General features: G+C 42.9%; 2 protein-coding genes across 2 annotated transcripts in view; one reads left to right on the top strand and one right to left on the bottom strand.

Annotated features, from left to right (window-relative positions):
- Positions 1 to 237: 237 nt before the first annotated feature.
- On the top strand, positions 238 to 10,480 carry FBXO7 (F-box protein 7). The gene is made up of 9 exons (XM_041416912.1): positions 238 to 541; positions 1,806 to 2,100; positions 3,062 to 3,289; positions 4,604 to 4,745; positions 5,209 to 5,292; positions 6,372 to 6,464; positions 7,422 to 7,598; positions 8,274 to 8,311; positions 8,672 to 10,480. The coding sequence occupies exons 1-9, from the start codon at positions 420 to 422 to the stop codon at positions 9,074 to 9,076; spliced, it is 1,584 nt and encodes a 527-aa protein (XP_041272846.1). The 5' UTR covers positions 238 to 419; the 3' UTR covers positions 9,077 to 10,480.
- SYN3 (synapsin III) overlaps positions 9,581 to 19,819 on the bottom strand; it is a 189,981-nt gene continuing 179,742 nt past the window's right edge. Inside the window, exons 13-15 of the mRNA XM_041416911.1 lie at positions 18,322 to 18,406; positions 16,587 to 16,884; positions 9,581 to 15,093 (exon numbers count right to left, since the gene is read on the bottom strand). Coding sequence (XP_041272845.1) covers positions 14,961 to 15,093; positions 16,587 to 16,884; positions 18,322 to 18,406 — 516 coding nt within the window. The 3' untranslated portion in view covers positions 9,581 to 14,960. The remainder of the gene's footprint in view (positions 15,094 to 16,586; positions 16,885 to 18,321; positions 18,407 to 19,819) is intronic.

The raw sequence follows: 19,819 nt of genomic DNA, 5'->3' as shown, positions 1-19,819 counted from the left end.
GTGAGGCAGCCCGGGCGGAGGAATTACTCCCGCCAGTTATCCACGGCAGGGTAGGAAGCTAAGGAGGAACGGAGCAGTTGTGAGGCGCGGGGGCACCGCCGGGGCCGCACACGCAGCAATGGCGCCTCCGGCACCGCCCGTGGGGGCGCGCGCGGGGCGGCTCCTCCCCGAGCGCCCAATCATCGATCGTCACCGGGCCACAGCGCGGCACGCAGAGACAGCGATCGGGGGCGTGCCGCGAGCCCCGGAGGCGGGGCCGGGGCCGGGCTGAGGCGGTTCCGCGACAACCAAAACAACGGCCCGGCCCGGCAGCCCTTGCGCCCGCGCCCCGTCGCCACCTTCCCCGCCGCCGCTGCCCGGCGGGGGCCGCTCGGGGCGTGAGGTGGGTGCGGAGACCCCTCCGTCCCGCTGCCGCCGCCATGAAGCTCCGCGTACGGCTGCAGAAGCGAACGGCGGCCCTGGAGGTGCAGGGGGCGGAGCCAACGCTGGGGGAGCTGCGCGCGCAGCTGCGCCTGGCCCTGCTGCCCGCCTGGGGGTACAGGTAGCGAGCGGAGCGAACCATCGCGAGGGGTTCCGGGGGGGAGGTGATGCCGCCCGTGCGCGGCCCGGGCCGGCGGGGCCGTACCATGCGGTGCGGGGGGAGGGATCTGCCCCAGGGCCCGGGCGCGGTGCTGCCCCCTGCGGGGCGGGCGCGGCGCTGCGGCGGCACCGCCCGGGCCTGGAGCGCCCCCGGGGAGTGAGAGCGGCCGGGCCGGCCGGGCTCCTGCGGGGCCTGGGACGCGGGCTGCTGCCCGGCTGGGCGCTGCGGAGCGGGCAAACAAAACTTCGGGAGTGCTCAGCTGCGAAGCGCAGGTGGCAGCGCGGTCAGAGCTGACCGAGATTTCTGGCCGGCACTGAAGTTACAAAATGCTGCAGGGTCTCAGTTTTACACTTCTCTCAGGCTTCCTGGAGAATTTCGGTTGAAGTTCATAAACATTTTATCTGTGAAGAACTTACGACATCCTCCATAGGAAAATGAATCGCCTGTAAAAGGGAGCGTTTTCAGGTGCTGGCTGAAGGGTTTGTGTCACGAACCTTGAATTAGGTCCGGCTTGCTGGTGTTTCACTGGTGATTCACACAGCAGCGTGGGCAGGAGGAATCTGAAGTTACTGCTTGTCTTGCAGCAGTGGGTGCATTTTATAGCTGCTTCCCTGCTAACCAGTTTCATTTCTGGGTTTTTTGGGCCTGAAGTGTCTTATTGCCCTAATTTGCAGCTAGCATTCTATAGGACGCCTGCTGATCATTGAAATTAATGTTTAGCTTGATGAGAAAGCAAGTTGGTTGAGTCTTCAACACTATTTATTTTTAAATAATCCGAGACAGTAGTTTATTTAGGTCTTGTTTTCCTAGCTGTGATATCTTCTATTTTGAAGGACACTTATTTGCTTTCCTTCACAGCTGTTTTATGACCAATTTCTGTAAAGGAAATTTTATTTACCAAGCAGCTACAGCAACTTAAAAATGTACATGGCAAGAAATATGGGAGAAATAATTTCATATAATCTTTTTTCCCCTCACTATTTCTTTAACATATGGGTAATTAATAATGGATTCAGCCCTGTGGCACAATACTATTGTAATATGCAGTATGCATTTCTAATTTTAGAGAATAGAATCGTTGGGGTTGGACAAGATCATCAAGTCCCCTCTTTGACCAATCACCACGAGGCCACCTAAACCGTAGCACCAATTGCCATGTCCAGTGTGTGGCTATCCAGGTGCAGCCAACTATGTTTCCTTACTGTTTTTTAAAATTATTTTGCAGTTCTGATACCACATTTTCAATAACATTGAACAGAAAAGATGCTCTCACAGAGGATCAGAAGACCTTAGCTTCGTATGGGATTGTTTCTGGTGATTTGATATGCTTGTTACTAGAAGAGCCAGATGGACAGCCCAGCCTACCTCCTCCTCCTGCTACTCCTGCTCCACTTCACAATGGTCATGAGCCATCCACCTTGACCGCCAGCAACAGTCAGGCCAACAGTCCAAGAGAAGGGCAGAATGAGCAGTCTAACAATGAGAAGGCTCAGGTGGAATTTCAAGAGAGTGATGAGAGGGTAAGTACATGGGAATTTTCCTGTACAGCACAAGGCAAAAAGGAAGGTGTCCTGTTGTGTCAGTTGCTGTACTATATAGGAGTGAATTTCTTGGGAATATTTGTCTCCTTATACTTGTCTGATACATGCTCAGTTGTTTGAATGGAAATTTGTCTCTGTTCATTGTATATTACTGTGGCACAGAAGAGAACCAAAGTGTTTCAGGTTTACAGGAATGTTTGCTGGAACATGTACTTAAGGAAGTAAGGATTGTGTTTCTTGGCTGTCTCAGTGCTGTCTTCTTGAGGAACCGATTTTAGATTGGGGCAGATACAACAGGTACTGTCGAAGACAGGCTCTTATCTTTTCCCCCTTTCCTGACCCTTACCTTAGGTAAATTAGCTTACAGTTTTCATTCTATGTTTTTTTTTTTTTAATAATGTGTCTGTGTGTAATTTTCTCAGTTAATTAATAACATGCCATGATTAGAAGAAAGGAAGCTACAATGAAGCCACAGTCCTCCTCAAGTGGCAGCAGGTGCACTCCATTGATTGATTTATTTTTTTTTCCTCCTCTGCTGTTTAGGCCTGTTGTGTTTGTTGGCAGCCCAAGTTGCCATTTTGGTTACTTTTCATGCATATTGGCTAACTTCAAATAAATGGTGATACTGTAGTGATTAAATTATTCCTGTGTATGTTGCAAAAATTCTGATGAAGGTTTTGTATATTATGATCACTTTGCCTTCAGTTAGTATATGCAACAAAATGACAGACCCTTTCATGAAGGGTTTGCATTATAAAGATTAAAAACCACAAAGACTACACATATAATCCCAGTCTCCATCTGGAATGCTAGAAAATGGAGGTATAATGAATCCATACAACATGTATGGGGAATCAGGTTGGAATAAGCAGCTGTATAATGTTGATGTATATAGAGGTGTAATATTCTGAACAAATATATGCTTTGCTTTCCCTTGAAGGCAGGATCCAGCCTAGAATTTCCTTCTGGACTAGTTCCAGAAGATGCTGACCTGGAAGAAGGTACAGGTTCCTATCCCTCCGAACCCATGCTGTGCAGCGAAGCTGCTGATGGTGAAACACCCCATTCCTTAGAGATGCTCTACTTGTCTGCTGAGTGTACCAGTGCCACTGATGCCTTGATCGTTCTGGTTCATCTTCTCATGATGGAGACAGGCTATGTACCTCAGGTAGGTAGGTGCAGCACCAAACAGAAGTTTCTGGGTCAGTGTGGGGAAGCTGTGGAAAATACAAGCTGCATCTGAGGATCTGCTTCTGCCTTTCTATATGTCATTTGGCTGTAGGGGCTGCTGAAGGATCAGCTTCTCAAAATTCCCAGAAAGTTTTCAGGCTGAAGACTGGAGCAGCTTTTAGGTGTGGTTGAAGAGGCCTGTCCTTGTGTTTCTGTTGGTCCTCAGCCTCGCTGGGACCCAGCTGAACCTCCTGCTTCTGCCTTTTACTATGGAGCATGTGAAAATGTGCTTCGATCGTAGCTCTTCCCCAAAATACTGCCTTAAGTGTCAGTGTCATCTCAAGGATATCCTGTCAAGTGGTGCTTAATGGGTCTAGGTCTGCCAAAAAAGTGTCTAACTCCATATTCAACTTATTGTCAAGTTTGGCTTTGGTTTTACTAATCTGTAGAGGTGTCATACTCAAGCACCTACAGCAGTACATCTGTGCAATGTATAGATTCACTTTTCCCCTTTACATTTGCATTTTATGTTTACTAATGCATGGCTGAACATGGAGAAAAAGATTTAGTCTCAGTAAGGTGTTTAAATTCTCATCTTTTTTCTTGTAGTGAGGCTGACTAAGTATATGTGGGTGTCTGGTTGACCAACACCAATTTAATAAATCTGCTAAGTTCATTGCATCACCATAATTTGAAATACTGTGTAAAGAATACATTTGCCACTATAAAGTTTATGGCAGTGAGCAGGCTTGGAGGTAGGGAAGATGAATGCTGTGCAGATTTAAGAGGAAAGAAAGAACCTGCTTATGGTTATATTGTATCCCACTCTGATAATCCATCTGAGCTGTTTCATACTGAAATTGAAAGCAAGCCTGTTAGTTGAGTCAGGTTTTCTAATTAACTTCAAACTATCATTCTTAAAGCCCTGTCAAAAACTGTAAGTTCACAGAAAAGGTGCAGTAGGGTTTTTTTTTTTTTTGAGCAGCAAATTAATTATGTTCAGGAGTTGTCAGAGTGCTGGAATGGATGACAGAATGAATTATGTGTCTCAAAGAAAGAAGTATGAGTGCTCACTCAATGTCTGTTCCTATCAGGACAAAAATTACTGAACTTCACTTAGATTTGCTGTTAGTTTTGGGGAAAATGTGAATAATCATACATATTCATAATCACTGTGTCATTAGAACTGATCTAAGAGTTGAATTGCAAGCATCATTCTGCCATTTCCTAACTTCTGATCCTTTTCTCACCCCTCAGCATTGATACATTGCAAAAGTGTGACAGTGTGTTTGTTATCCCTTAACATTTGTAGGGGATAGAAGCCAAGGCAGTCTCCATGCCAGAGAAATGGAGAGGGAATGGTGTTTATAAGCTACAGTACACACATCCTCTTTGTGGAGAAGGTTCTGCTGGTTTGACTTGTGTGCCTCTGGGAGATCTTATTGCTATTAACGGTAAGTCAATCAAGTCTTCATCCTGGATGCACATTCCTAAGTATCACCATTGTTTAGGAAGAGAAAACTTAAGTGTGCTTTTGTGTGTTTTGAACTGCACTTTTATTACTTGGGTTGCTGAGATGCAGAAGATGCCACTTCCTGATGCTGAATACTCTTTTCCAGTCTCTGTGTTGACTGTTTTTTCCCCTCTTGTTGCAAGAGATTAATCCTTAGGAGTTTCAGCTGCCTGTTTCATTGTAATATTGTAGAAATATGTTTGTTGTCTTATTTCATAGGAATTTTGGTACACATTGCCAGACATGAAGGAAGTAGATTTGCTTCAGCTACAATGTTTTGGCTTCTTTTATGTTTTTTGCAAGACTGAAAACTTCCAGACTATGTATTACTTAAGTATTGAAGTGGTCTTTGTTGTCTCTCTGTGTTTTAAATATTGAAATGTCTGTCTTTCTTTTATTTGTAGCAACATTAAAAATCAACGAAGAGATTAGAAGCGTTAAGAGAATCCAACTATTGCCATCATCCTTTGTTCGCTTTCAGGACCCAGGTATGCCTGAGCTATGATCTCGTAGTAGTAAACTTAAAAGTAAAGAAGGGACACAGTGGGGAAGAATATGCTTTAGTAGAATACCAAATAAGTACAGAATAGCAAAAAAGAATAAAAGTGTTGTTACCATTTAGGTTGGTCATAACTTCATGGTAAAAGGATTTTAGAGTGTAGCCATTTACTCACACTTTGTTGTTAGAACAATTTGTATTTCTTGGATTAACAATGTAAGGAAAGAGCCTTGCAAAGCTCAGTTTATCCTTTGGTCCATGTGCCTGTTATTTATGAAGTCCTAGCCATATGTGTGAATCTCTGGGACAGCAGTGCTGAGTGATATCCCTGTCAGCTCAGAGCTTCAGAGGCTGGTGGTACCTACGCTCTTGTTGTGGTACTGTAGTTGTTAAATTCTTTTTGTCAGAAAACATGTGCTGACCACATAAATTTCTCCAGAGTGCCAAAATGAGAGTGAAAATTAAGTTGAGGGAGGAGAGAAGGGCAGATCCATGTAGATCCTTCTGAGCACAGACCTGACCATCCTTAAATTCTCTGGAGAATATGAGTTGCTTTACTGGCAGTCCCAGCTGACTCAATTTCTTATGTTCTGTGCAGCCCTCGATATACAAGTCCAGTTGAACGGTTGTAGAAGAACTGAGTGCTGAAATGTGTCCAGTATAACACTAAAGTCTTCTTGCTCCTTTTTCTTCAGAGAACAGAATGGAAGAATACTTTTGTCAGAGAAATGAAGGTTGCAGGCTCTTAGAACATAGATCTGTGTTAGGCAGGAGCTTTGAAATCTGACGAAGGAAGCTCTGACAGCTTGAGAAGTCAGTTTGTTTCTAGAGAACTCAAGTCTTTCCCTTAACTGTCTCTTCTAAGGCTGAAGGGAAAGCTTAGCTCAGTCATGGTTTCTAGTTTTTCAATGACTGACTTGTTGCAGTATAATTGCACTCTAGCTGCACTCTGCTCCTATCAAGATCACAAGCAGATTAAAGTTGTGCTAATAAGAAAACTGTAATTCTTATATAATTGTTGCATTATAACCTCTTGAAGTTAAGCTTTTTCCCTCTCTTCTTTGATAGAGAAGGTTGCAGGTGTTTACAAAGACCTTCAGAAATTGTCCCGTCTCTTTAAAGACCAGCTGGTTTACTCTCTCCTGGCTGCTGCCCGACAAGGTGAGAGAAAATATTAACAATTAAAGATGGTACTTAGTTTTTGAGGATGGAAGGAAGGGAGTCAATCTAGAGCCTTGAAGGAAGAGTGTTAGAAACTGCTGTTCAGTGATAGACATATAAACAGTAAGCATAAAGTAAAATATACATGCTAAAGAAATCCTATTGACCTTTGTAACTCAGAAAACGTTAATATAATTCTGGTTTTAATTTTTGATTGCTCTAGTCTCACTTCAGAGTGGCTGTTTTCCGTGCATAGTGATGAGGAAATCATACCACAATAATTTTGTAGCAGTAGTTCGGTAGTTGTGATCTATTTCTGTGTCAAAACAGAAAAATTTATTTAGCATCATGTTTGGAAGTTTGACATCAGGAATTATCTTGTTAGGAACTGGTCATTGAGGGCTTGGAAAGGGTAGAAGGAAGTAACCCAGGCTGGTGTTTGTGAAGCAGTAGGAAGCCAGGCTTTCTCTGCATACTTACTGCCATAAAAGGTCTTGGCTTTGTATTCTGAAGACAATGGAATTCCCTCTAGACTTCAGTGCATGGAGATTTTATGTGAAGCATGTGCTCTATATTTGTGTTTTTTGCAGGGTCATGAAATTGGGCAAGTCTTTTTTCTCCTTTACTTATTTCTTAAGCATTTCTTAATATTTATTATTCTATGAGCATAATTTGGTGTGGAATGTTTCTTAGGTGTAGTGCTTGGTATAAAGTGTCATTTGCCCTATTTTGTGCACCTCTTAATTGTAGTTAGAGTTGCAAGAAATCTGTTTTGGAAGGAGTCACATTACAGTAGTTGCTCAGGAAAGTGGTGTAACTCAGGCATCAAAGAGAGAGGATGTAAGGGAAAGATTATAATGTTCTTTCTTTTTTTAAGGGTCTTTGGAGATGGAAGCACTACGTAAGTGACGCTGAGTTTACTGTATTTTTTCTGAACTTTCTTTCTCCTTTCTGTAGCTTTGAACTTGCCAGATGTGTTTGGGTTAGTAGTCCTTCCTCTTGAGCTCAAGCTTCGGATTTTCAGACTTCTGGATGTCCGTTCCCTCATCTCTCTCTCCGCTGTTTGCCGTGATCTCTACACAGCTTCCAACGACCAGCTTCTCTGGAGGTTTATGTATCTGCGGGATTTCCGAGGTAATGTTAGGCACATCTTTTTCTAATTACATTCTCATGTTAACAGAGGGGTTCTGGCAGGTTTTGATAAGAGACTCCTCAGGCAACCAATAATGATATTGAAACACTGTGAGTAAATGCAGTTGTGTGTGATACTAATCAGTACAGTTGGTCAGGTGTGATTCAGGTGGATGCAGAGTTTTTTGCCAAGGAAAGTGGTTGGCAATCTTCTGAGCTGTTACTGACGCTCTACATGGTTCATCCCATTGTGTGGTGTAGGCTTTCCTTGTTTTCATCTGTTTCCTTTGCTACCTTTGTATTGGCTACTGCAGATATTAGGAAGTGGAGGGAAGATATAGTCCTCCTTCAATTTCTCACAAGAGAGTTAAGAAACAAAGGTAATTAAGGGAAGTGCTGTCAGAAGGCAGAGGTAGAGACAATGTTTCTGGGATTTCTCTTTTTAATAACATTTGGAGATGATGCTTTTCATGGACTGGGTGTGCAAGTAGATTACTTGTCAAATGGACCTGGAGCTTTGTATTTTTAAAGCTACATTATCTTTAGAAAAAGATGTATTGACCAAAAGTGTTTTTCGTATCTTGATTATTCTTTCAATTCTGACAAACTGCATCTTGTGCCACTGTATCTGTGGCACAAGATCTGTTTCTTTTCTTAATGCTTTGCTTCTCTTTGTAGATCCTATTGCAAGGCCTCGTGACACAGACTGGAAAGAAGTAGGTGGCTTTTTTATATAATCACTCTGAGATCTTAGTTTGAGAATTAAGTATAGACTTTGGGAGGCAGTAACTTTGAGTTAAAGTTTAGCTTAAAAGCGTGGTGTTCTATGTATGCATGTTGGTCAGACTAGCGGAAAGGAACATCAACAAATTACGTGGTGTGTGCTCCATGGGGGTTAGAGATCTTCCAAGGGTGCTGTGCCTGGTCTTTGGTGGGCAGGGGAATTGCTGCTCTGAGTTTTCAGACTGGTGAGGAGCACTTTTTTGAGAAGTGCTGTAAAATTGAGTGCAGTTGCTGAAGCTGGAACACTTAGAGAGCTTTAAAATGGTGTTTTTGTTTTTTTTTTCTGTCTGCAGCTATACAAGAAAAAGTTGAAACAGAAGAAGGAAGCCCTGAGATGGAGGCACATGATGCTTCTGCCCCCTATACCTCATCCAATCCCTTTTCATCCCAACCCATTCTATCTTAATCCCTTTCCATCCAACCCATTCCCATCAAATCCAATCTATCCCCCAATGATCATTGGGGGAGAGTATGATGAGAGACCAACACTTCCATATGTTGGAGACCCAATTAACTCACTCATTCCTGGCCAGGGGGAAGCACCAGGTCAGTTTCCTCCATTCAGACCACATTTTGACCCCATTGGCTCCCTGCCTGGAGCAAACCCTACGCTTCCAGGACGACCTGGTCCCAGTGACAGGTTTCCACCTCGACCCAGCCGGGGCCGCCCCATGGACATTCGCCGTGCATTCATTTGATTTTGCTTTTTCCTGCAGGGAGTTCTGTAGTCGCTGAGCTTGCTTTCTAACTGTAGGAGATTGTAAATCCTGGGCACTAACATCTGCCTTCAGATTGTGTCAAGAACATGTGTGCATGGTGATGTCCCAGCCGCAGAGGCTGGGTTTGTTTTGTGCTCTGGTAGTGCTGTATCACCTGGCACTTAAGGTCTGTTCCTCAAAGAGCTACAACTTAGAGCAGTTTGTTCTGCTGCCCCCCCTCCCTGCCCTTAATCGTCTGTGAAGTGCTACTTAGAGACCAGAATACCGGCCAAATCCTTACTGCATCAGATAAAGAGCACTTTAAATACAAACCCTCTACTTGTCTGTCTTATTTGAAGAGTTTTATTGCGTTGCCAGGATGAAAGGTTTTGTTTAAAATCTACCCAGCTAATTAATAATCTTTGGTAACAAAAAAGTTACCATATAGAACAGGATACTGCTGCTGTTATGGTGGATATGTGTTCATGGAAATTTTTAAAGGTGTTGTTTCCTTTTTCCTTTAATATTTTATTAGGTAAAAAGCATTTTTGTATTGTTACTTAATGCACAAAGAATACAGCAAAGGGATTTTCTTTACAATGGAAATATTAGAACACAGATTAATTCATTTTACAAACAATTGAGTAAAGTCATGCCGCAGTGCAACTCAGAAGTCTAAGCAGAAGCAGAGCAACTTTACAAAGAATCAGCAGCAAAACTTTTGACTTTGTCCTTCATTTTACAAATAAGTATCTGTAGTATGTGACTGACTTTACTGTGTTTGAACTAAAAGTGGTGCGAAAATGCATCTGTTCTCCCTATCTGACATACTTAAAGGCTGACCTGTTTACAGTGGGAATGGAATCACAACAACATGAGAAGCAGAATGAATTCTGACTTCAGTAAATTCCACTTAGTTCCGTTACTGAAGTATCAGATGATATCTTACCAAAAAGAAATGTGTCATAGCATGTTATGAGCACCTTTCCAGTGTTGTCTTACTAACTAATGAGCAGCTAACAAGACCACTGTTTCCTGATGAGACGTGCAAACTGATGCTGGAGCTCAATTAAAGGAAGACTGGAATGACTGAACTTTGCTAGAACTTTTAATTTCTTATGTATTTTTTTAAGATGATTGATCTCAGTGTTTCTATAAATGTGAATGGTACTAATGACTGTTGTGACAACTGATATTATTTTCTAAAACATTTTTGAAATTCCAGCTGTGGGAATGGAATGACATTTCCTGTTAAATACAAGCTATTTAATCAGTAATTCTTATGTGCTTTTTCAGGTGAGATTTCAGTGGTTCATCTTCTTGTTTTGTATAAAATCAGCTGACATTAGTAAGGCCAGGGAGTTTTGCCAGTGCAAGTAAAATATAATACTTTATTTTGCTGTCGAAAGTTGTATTGCTTCTTTCTTCCTTTTCTTCTTGACAGAGATAATTTTTCTTCCCTACCAAGATTAGCCTTAACTTTTAACTTTTTCCTTCAGTGGTTGAATTGCCTTGTTCCAAAAGCATTTTCGCCAGTGAAATGTATAGTCATATCTCTTAGAGTTTGCAGCAATCCTTTATATTCCACTGACTATAAAAAGGAAAAAGTAAATCTACACTGTATTGGTCTTGCACCATTTTGTCCTTGAGGTGCTTCAGCAATCCATAAATAATACTCAGATAAGGTTACAGAGCTTTAACTGATAAAATAATTTGTAACTTACCTTTTTCCTTTTTTTCCAAGCTATTTCTGGGAACAGTGATCACATAATGCGTGTGAATTTAATTTTGTGGTGCCATTGGTGCTCACATTGCCAATGCCTTGATGACAGTCACATGGTTTGCCCTGCTGGTAAGCCGTGTGCTGCTCTGGAATCGGGCCCTCTTTGCCATGAAGACAACCATGAAGTCATACTTCTGCCAGGCTGATGCCAGAGGTTCAGTTTATCCTGGATTTTGTCATTGAAATATTTGTTTTTAAGTAATGAACTCAGTCCTTTTGCACATACACCACTAAGTGACCTGAAGATACTTCTTCCCTTTTTTTTTTGTTGTCCCTCCCATTGTAGTAAAGATGTTAGGAACCAAATATTAAGAAACCTGACTTAGCTGGAACTCTAAAGTTGCTTAAAGTGGAGTTCCTGTTATTCATAAAACAGGGTATAAAGTATAAAGTATCTCAGGACCAACAGTATAAAATTAGAAGATAAAATCAGAGGAAATACTTGAAAACTAGCTGTGTGCTTTTTTCATTTGCCAGCTCCTAAGTCAAGTGTGTGTATTGTTGCTGTTGCAAATGATAAAAGAGAAATCACAAAAGATTAAATGCCTTAAGATGAGCATTCCTTACCTGTACTATTCATCAGTATCTAGCACTGTAAAGATTGCTGCTGAGTCACTTAGAAATAACTATTATCCTTGGCTTTTCTGTGTATTGTTTTATCTTAATCATGAAACTTAAGGGCAACCAGATGAAGCAACTGAGCCATACGCAAGTTATAAGATCTTGGGTACCTGCCTGTGATTAGTGGAAGACTATAAAATACCACTGCATTTACAAGTGGTATTTTTAAGCAGGACTGCTGTTCTGCTGGACTGTAGCTTGCCTGGGAATGTGTGTTCCATTCCTCTTGAAATACCACACCTAGCTATGACAAGCAAGTCAAGGTGTTCTTCAGTTTGTAGCTAAACAGCAAAATGTAAACAAGTTTTCCAGGTGGTGGGTATGGTTGGGTATTGTAGCTGTATCCCAGCTACTTCTTGGGCTGGACCCAAACACACAAACCTACTCATGTTTCCTGGCATCCATGTGAAGAAACTTAAAGCAAATAGAACAAAAGAAGCTTTGACCAGGTGCTCAGTGTTAACATCTGTGTGAGAAAGATCCCAAGGTGGGCTGTGGGACTTGTGTGCCTTGTGATTTAAATGTAGCTTCTCTTTACCAGTTTTTCTGTTGTTTTCTTACTGCCCCTGCTGTTATATTTAGGTACCTAAGTGCCTTGTGGGTGTACCTTTGTTTCCCATTCATATGAAAGAAGAATACTCCTTGTATTCCCTCTTCTCCTTTTGTAGAGGGTAGGGATTTTGGAGTAGAAAGCCAGCATCCAAGGTGATAACTTGAAGATGGCATGTTGCATTTGTGAATCTCCAGCTAGCCACATCTAGTGTGTGAGCATCATAGCTGTAGATGGGAAGTGTACTGTTGGGACAGTTACAGGACACAACAGATTTTCATCATTCTAGCTTTAGAAATCAACTCAGTGTTCTAAAGCACTTCTGTGAATAGAACTGAAGGTGCTTTTTCGGGAACTATGTACTAACTAAATTAAGCTGAGAGTGCCTGTTGTTTGCACTTGATGTTGCAACTTAAAGCTGGGTGGTGAGATGCAATTCTGTTTGTTTGTCCTTGAAAGGTGACAGCTGGGTACTGTAGGCAAATGAAGAGATTGAGTCACTACTGGGTATGAAAGTTGACCGTGTGGTCCTGTTCCTATGGTCTGTCAGAGTACACCCCTGCTGTGTTCAAATGCAGCCTCAGCAAATTACCCAGCTGTTGCACTTTCAGTGATGAACTGCTGAAGATTTATGGGGCCATGTTGTACTAGTCACCATTCCTTTTTTATATATATTCTATTGTTGAGGGAATCTTGGAGTTTGAGGGGATAAAGCAATTGAGGATTCTTGCAGTAAACTTTCATTTCTGTCTCTGCATCTCTGGTGACCATTCAGAAGGGAAAAACATAAACCATGCTGAGGAAGTGCTACAGAAGGACATCCTCTTCCTATAGTGAAGCCTGTTAATCTGCTTCTCTTGCAGGGACACTGCTTGCTTAAGGTCATTTCTCACTCTTTTATTGCTCCTGGAGACAAAACAGCAGGGACTGGTTTGTTGTTTTTTTTTTTCTCACATGATGACATATATTTATGATGCTACGTGGTAAACTGCTTATCAAATCCTGAAGGACAGCACAGAGCTGAGGAAAACAAAACAGAAGACAAACCATCAGAGTATAAGGTAGTTCTGTAATACTCGACTTGAGGTATAAATCATGGATCCAGATGAGTCTCTTGAGGGACTTCCAATCTGGAAAAGCTATGCTGTTCCTTGCCATTATATGTGCAAAGGCCTGCTCAGCAGTAGGTCATACAAGGTCCAGATGACTTCATTGGATTTAGATGTTCATTACAGGTGCTCTGCAGGAAGGATTTCCTTGTTTGGCTGTATTCCCACCAGTGAATCATAAGATCCAAGATGGCTAATGCAGCTGTTGCTTTTGCTGCTTTGGGGATCTCCTTGTTTAAGTGACAGCAACGATCTGGGCCATTGGTTCAAATATTTTTTTGACTTACTGACATCAGTGGGCATTCCTAAGTATCATCACGGTGAAGTTGCCAAGGGAAGCACAAAGCCAAGTCTGGCCTCAAAGCTGCATGTCAAGGAGGTGGGATGAGGACTGGCACCTGCATTAGGTGTGTTTCAAAGAGACCTCCCAGGGTGCAAGGGGTAGGATCTCAGCTATAAATACATGGATTTACCTAGGATGAGTTTTTTCAATCATGAACACAGCTTGTGTGGGTTTGTCATGTTCTAGCATATGTGCACAACTTCTTTCAGTGTTGCAGAATTAGAGGAAAAGCGCATCAGCAAAGATCCATCTCTGTCTTCTCTGGAAGAATAATTCTTGGGAGTGGTCAGGGAGAACTAATACTGATTGTTACTGCTTGGGACAATCCCATACATGCCCTCCTGTGGCTTGGTGTCTCAGGAAGGACCCAGGTCATATTTGTGAAATATAATTTTCCAGTTCTGTTGCAAGTTTGTCACCCTGCATTCATTCACCCCAGCAAAGTCAGTGGGAATTCAAGGCGGGAGACAGGATTTCACTCCATCTCTGTCCATTCAGTATTATGGAACACTCAGCACACAACTATGTGCACTTCATCAGATCTGCTATTAATTAAGCATGTTCCTGAGGGACATACACAACCAGATGTGACCAAGTCACCAAAGTGCTTGGAGTTTAGCTGGGTTTTGTCTGGAATTTGTGTGAACTGTGAGTGTGAACTCTGGTGTTTTCAGGGCCAGGGGAAGAAGTTGTTTTTTGTGTGGAAGACCCATTTCTTAGGTTATTTTTGAACTAAGGCTACAGGGTTAGACATGCCATTTTCTCTCAGACCTTGGGAATCACGTGCAGGGGACATAAATGCAAGGCATGAAACAGAGATGTTTTATCTGCTATGAGCAGAATGATCTGGAATAAAGCAGCAGACCATCTGGCTGATCTGCTTGTATGATCTTTGGTGCTTACTGATGCCTGGTACCGTATTTATCTTGAACGTAGTTTTGCTCTGAAAAGTGACCTTTTATGAAGTTGCTGTCATGAAATTCCACAGTTCACTGGATGCTCAAGCATGCTCACTTTGTCAGTCAATGGACACTTATTCTTGACTCTGCTGTTGCATGTGTGTTTCTGAAAGAAGCCTATTTTTTTTTTAAGCTTGATCTTAACAAGAATTCAGTAACTGGAAGTTAACAATTGTATTGACTATGTACAAATTGAAATAAAACCTAGTTTGCACTGTCATAACTGTGTTGACTCCACAGGGGCAAGAGTAAAATTTGCTTTACAACTCAGTCATTTGAACAGATAAGATTCTGATTATGCACAAAACCCAATGAAATAGTGATACTTATATACAGTCACTTTTCAGATCATTATTTGAATATTTTCTTTGTATTAAAACAACTATAGTTCTCTAAATTCCCTTTACCCAGGTGTTAGCTGTAAATCGCTGGATTCACTGAGTGTATTCCAGGATGACATCAGGTATGACATAATGTAGAGTGAGGGCTGACAAAAGCACAGATCCAGCTGCAGGACTATTAATCAGAAAACAGGCTAGCAAATGATTTCCTCAGGTTGCGGATGGTCTCAGCCTTTGCTTCATCTTCAGTGGCATTTCCTCGCTGAGATGACTCAGATATGCTGAAGCTGTTTGTCAGGGACTGCGATTTGCTGAAAGGGAAAACAGAGTGAACTCTCAGCAGGAGAAGGTGGGAATTCAAAGCTGGTTACTCATGCTTTGTGTTTCATCACACAGACAAATGCTAGGATAAAAGGATAGGTTTGCATGGAAAATATCCATGTGCTAAGACATCCAGGAGTGGGGGAGGTGGCACAGAATGAGGCATGGGCAAATGGCTCAGTCCAAACTGGGAAGTGTTGATGAAAACATCTGACTTGAAGTATGCAGTTGCCATTTGGTGAGGCTGTTACGAGAAACCCTGAAGTAATTTCACTACTAATACAGAAGAAGAGATTAATATTAGAGGTCACCTTTCATCAGCCTTACCAGAAATGATGGTTTTGGCCTTTCAGCTGTGAGAGCCCCAGAGCCTGGTTAAGTTGGTATGCAAATCCCCTTCAATGGGTGCTGTTTCCTGCCCTCCCCGACCTGTCTGCTCTGACTGCCAACTCTGTAATGCAGGTCTTTGGGTTGACCACACTGCTTCTGCTGGCTGTGTATCTGCTAGTGGTCAAGTTCAGATCAGGATGTGCTTTTGAAGTAAATGTCCCAATTTCCCTGCTACCATGCTTAGTTTCTTCTGATCAGTAATAGGTATCCAGCACAAAACCAGACTGGAAAAAGTATCTGAAATATGTATAGTGTGGTGACTGCATCCTTAGCACCAACATTTTGGTCCTTAAGTACACTCATTTTAGTTTGCCTTCCTTGTGTAAGCGTGATCACTGAAAGCCTGTTCTAGAACATCGCTCCTCCGCTTCTCAGAAATTGTCTTCTTCTTCCTAGCCTATGTTTTATTCTGGCCTGTTCATACCAATTTGCCTGTGTTAACTTCTTGTCGGCATCAGACCTTTTTTTGGTCAGTTTTCCTGCCATGGTGCCAGCTAGATATGCCCCACAAAGAGTGACAGCAAAAGCTGCTTCCAAAGATCCACAAGAGTTCAGCAGTGTGCTCTGCTCCAGAAGAGTGCTTACACATACAGTCACCATCTGGAATTTTATACACATGAATAGGGCCACTTCCCCCTGTCTCCCCTGCCTTTTTGCTACCAAATGCAAAAAGAACCTTTGTGGCTCCTGCACTTAGGAAATAGTGAAGGAATAACCCCTGGTGAGCTTTCTGGCCAATGTTGTGCTGTTTGCAGCCTGTGAGGATTATAGACCCTGCTGGGAAGGTGGGGGCTGTGTTGATATGACCGGGGTAGAGCACATGATGAACACTGAGCACATGAACAAGAGGAAGAGTGTGAAATCTTTGTGATGTCAAATACAACCTGTTGTTCCTGACAACAGGTCACTGGTGCACTGTTATGCCAAGGGATACACATTTACCTCTGAAGTGACTCACAGTTGTGCAGGCCTTTGTCCCTGGGGACTGCTACTTGACAAGAGGTGATATACTCTCATCTGTCATCTCCAAGGATACTTTTTGGACAGCCTTATTCTAATATCTACAGATACTAGGAGTTTGTCAGAGACTTACTTCAGGTGTGGGTGTGGGGTGGTTTGCTGCTTGGACATTTCCGTGGGGCTCGGCTGGCTGGGAGCCCGGCCTTGGGCAGGAGGCCGAGGCTGCTGTGGAGGGAACGCGCCTGCCTTGGAGGCCTGGACTGGAGAGGAGCCAGTTGCCGATCGGACTTGCTGTGGAGATCCAGGTGACCTTTGCTGCTGAGGGGAAGTGGACTGGGGGCTCTGGGGCTGCTGTCCTTGAGGAGACAGCCGCTGCTGTGGGGGTGCATTTGTTCGTGGAGGCTGAGATCCTTGTGGCTGGCGTGGTCCACCTGAAAGGGACATAAACGTGAGGAAGTGCATGTGGTGGGCAACAAGCATGGAACATCTCTGTGGAAGGATGGGTTTTGCTAAGAGGGGAGACTCTTCAGAGTAGCTTCATGGAGAAGAATATGGCAAATCCTCTCTTACAGGCCTAAAATTGGTGTGATTCCCTTGTCTCTAGAGCTGTCCATTTCTCTACCTTCTTCAGCACTAAAGAAGTTCCTCCACTCTCCCCAAAGGGAGTCACTTCAACCTGCCTTACTCTTCATGTATCTGGTGTTTCTTATTCTTGGTGAGCACGTCCTGCTTGGGTAAGGAAGAGTCACTGAAGAAGCAACTGTGTGGGAAATGTAAGCTGACCCTGCTGGTTTGTGTCAGTAGTCCCTCCATGGGCCCAGCAGTTTGATGTGAGTCATTCCATCCTATCACTATCCATACCTCAGTTCCAGAGCCATCACCAGGTGCCTTCAGTTGCTTTGGTAGCAGACCCTCAGAACTGAAGAGGATGTGGAAAACAATTGGACATGACATGAGAAATTGCTGGACATGAGAGATAATACTGTGAGAACCTGACAAAAGTTACAGATAGTGTTGTGAGGTCTGGCTGGATTTCACAGTTGTCAGGGGAGTTATGTGAGAAAAAGTTTTACAGAGAATTGAAGACAGATGGAGAGTAGTACCCTGCAAGGCCAACAGCTCATATCAATATAGTATGGAATGCCAAGGTTACATAGAAATGCTCAATTTTGGATGCAGCAAAACTGTGACCAATGAGGAAAAGATAATTAGAGGAGAGTGTTAATTTGGTAGAAGGTTGAAATGGAGAAAGGAAGGGAAGGTGGCAAAAATGAGAGTCTAATGAGTTATGTGAATTGAGTGGCTGGTGTGATCTTGCTATCCATGGAGCAGCCCTGTGCTTCATCACCTCAGTGTACATTAGGACAATAAGCCAAACCTCTTGTTCTGACCAAGCCACATAAGTCAAAACTGCTTCTGCTGTCAGGAGGAGCTGGAGGTGTGTTCTTGCTGACATGGGAGCTCCTGGACAGATGGATCGAGGATCCTGGCATTGCAACATTGATGTCTGTTCCAAGCCTGACAACACTAGCATTTTCTTATCAATTCTTAACACTTGTAACTGAACAGCTTTGTGCAAACACAATATACTCTGTGCCTAGAATTCTGGTCCAATGCCAGTTCAAGTGGCCTTGTTTTGCTGAGCAAAGTCCTACCAGTGGTATCAACTGGATCTATATCAAATTTTCATCCCACTTTCTGAGCTTCTGTGGAATATGACAGTATCTGCTTTAATAGTACACTGAATTTGCTGCCTGCTTGGCAGTGAATTGGAAAATGAGCGAAACCTTTATCCTGATACCTTTTATTTAGAAGGCAAACTGACAGGACTCAGAGTCATCACTGACATGGGAATCAGAGAACTGTACCTTGTGGAGGAGGCCGTGGTTGTGACAGTTGTCCAAGTGGAGGTCCAGTCTGAGATTTCATTGACACAGGCTGAACTTGTGGAGGCTAGAGGGAAAAAAGCCAGTCCAGTTAATACAGAGTCCCCAAAGAGAAGCTCTGAGGTAATACAGGAACTGTAGAGTCATGAAGTGTTCCTTAAATACACACTTACAGACATCCAGCATCTGGCTGGTAAAATCTCATGGGACTAAAATGGAGAGGTGAGTCAAAAAGAACACAGAAGTTGTTTGCTCACAGGGAATAACAATGAAATTAAAATTTAGAATGTTTTTAGGCAATCAGGAATTACCAAATGTGTCTGGCCCGAGGGGCTCTCTTAGTCCCATCTCCCATTTTGGACAGTTTCCAGCACCAGATGTTCTGAAGGAAGGAGAGATGAACCATGGAAATGTCTATGGAGTAATCATCTCTGTACCCTAAGGGGTGTCCTCTTGATTGCTAATAAACATGGGTCAGCTTCAGCCCTGAAACATGAAGCTTACTATCTGCTCCACAAAATCTTTGCAACAGTTTCAAATATTTTGTTTTGATATTTACATCCAGACTCTCTGAGTAATGCTCAACTTTCAGCCTCATTGTCTTTCCCATTTCTTATCTCTGTTGCTTTCTTCAGAGTTTTGAGACTAGTTCTCACAACCTGCCCATGCTAGGCCATTCATTATTTTGCAAACCTTCATTGCCCTCTCTCTCATTTACCTCCTTTCTAAAGCCAAGAGACTTTAGAATCCCTCCAGTCCCTCCATGGGAATATTTCCAAGCCCCTAATTGTTTTCATCACCAACTTCTCTTTCCCAGCTTTGTAATTTCTCCTGCAGATGCCAGAGATGGGTCTGCTTACATTTTTCCAGATGAAGCAATATCTTGGTTCTCTGTATACATTGCCAGTTCATTTTTCCTGCATCCTAATTTCCTGCTTTTCCCTTGTCAACACAACCATAGGCTGAGCAATGGTTTTCATTAGCCTGTGTGCGACAAAGTATTTCACAAGGGAATGGCTGGTGCCACTTGAAAGTTCTGCACATTGTTTATGCTCTCCCTCTCTCTACCCCCAGCTTAGCTTACCCTTCAGTCTTCCATATGGAGTTTCATTTGCTGTTGTGGTGACTGAACATACATAGCTCTGTCAGATGTTCTTCACTGCCATCCCTGGTCCTGACTAACTCAAATAATTTGGTGCCATCTGCTCTTTCTTCTCTCTCACTGTTTACTTTTTGACAGACATTTTAATAAACAGATTAAGCAATGCAGAGCTGCTGCATAAAGGGCTGGTCCAAAGTTAACAAAAGTCTGAGTAAGCCTATTGCACAAAATTGTTTATGAAAACCAGGAAAGCTGGAGACAGATAGGCTGGTACATGCTGGATTATTTACATGCAGAACATCATGATAAAAGGGTCTTCAAGGCTCCTGGAAGGTCAGGAGAATGAGCTAAGTGATTCTGGAAATGTGAAGAAATGTT

The sequence above is a fragment of the Onychostruthus taczanowskii genome, unplaced genomic scaffold (assembly GCF_017590055.1).
Source record: "Onychostruthus taczanowskii isolate IOZ18803 unplaced genomic scaffold, ASM1759005v1 scaffold53, whole genome shotgun sequence".
Taxonomy (NCBI): Eukaryota; Metazoa; Chordata; class Aves; order Passeriformes; family Passeridae; genus Onychostruthus; species Onychostruthus taczanowskii.
This window is presented reverse-complemented; position numbering and strand designations above follow the sequence as displayed.

Bases quoted from the DNA above. Each gene is read 5' to 3' on its own strand.
- FBXO7 (XM_041416912.1), top strand. From the start codon at position 420: ATGAAGCTCCGCGTACGGCTGCAGAAGCGAACGGCGGCCCTGGAGGTG. The intron at 3,290-4,603 runs GTAGGTAGGTGC...TAACATTTGTAG, and splicing joins AGACAGGCTATGTACCTCAG to GGGATAGAAGCCAAGGCAGT. The intron at 8,312-8,671 runs GTAGGTGGCTTT...TTCTGTCTGCAG, and splicing joins GTGACACAGACTGGAAAGAA to CTATACAAGAAAAAGTTGAA.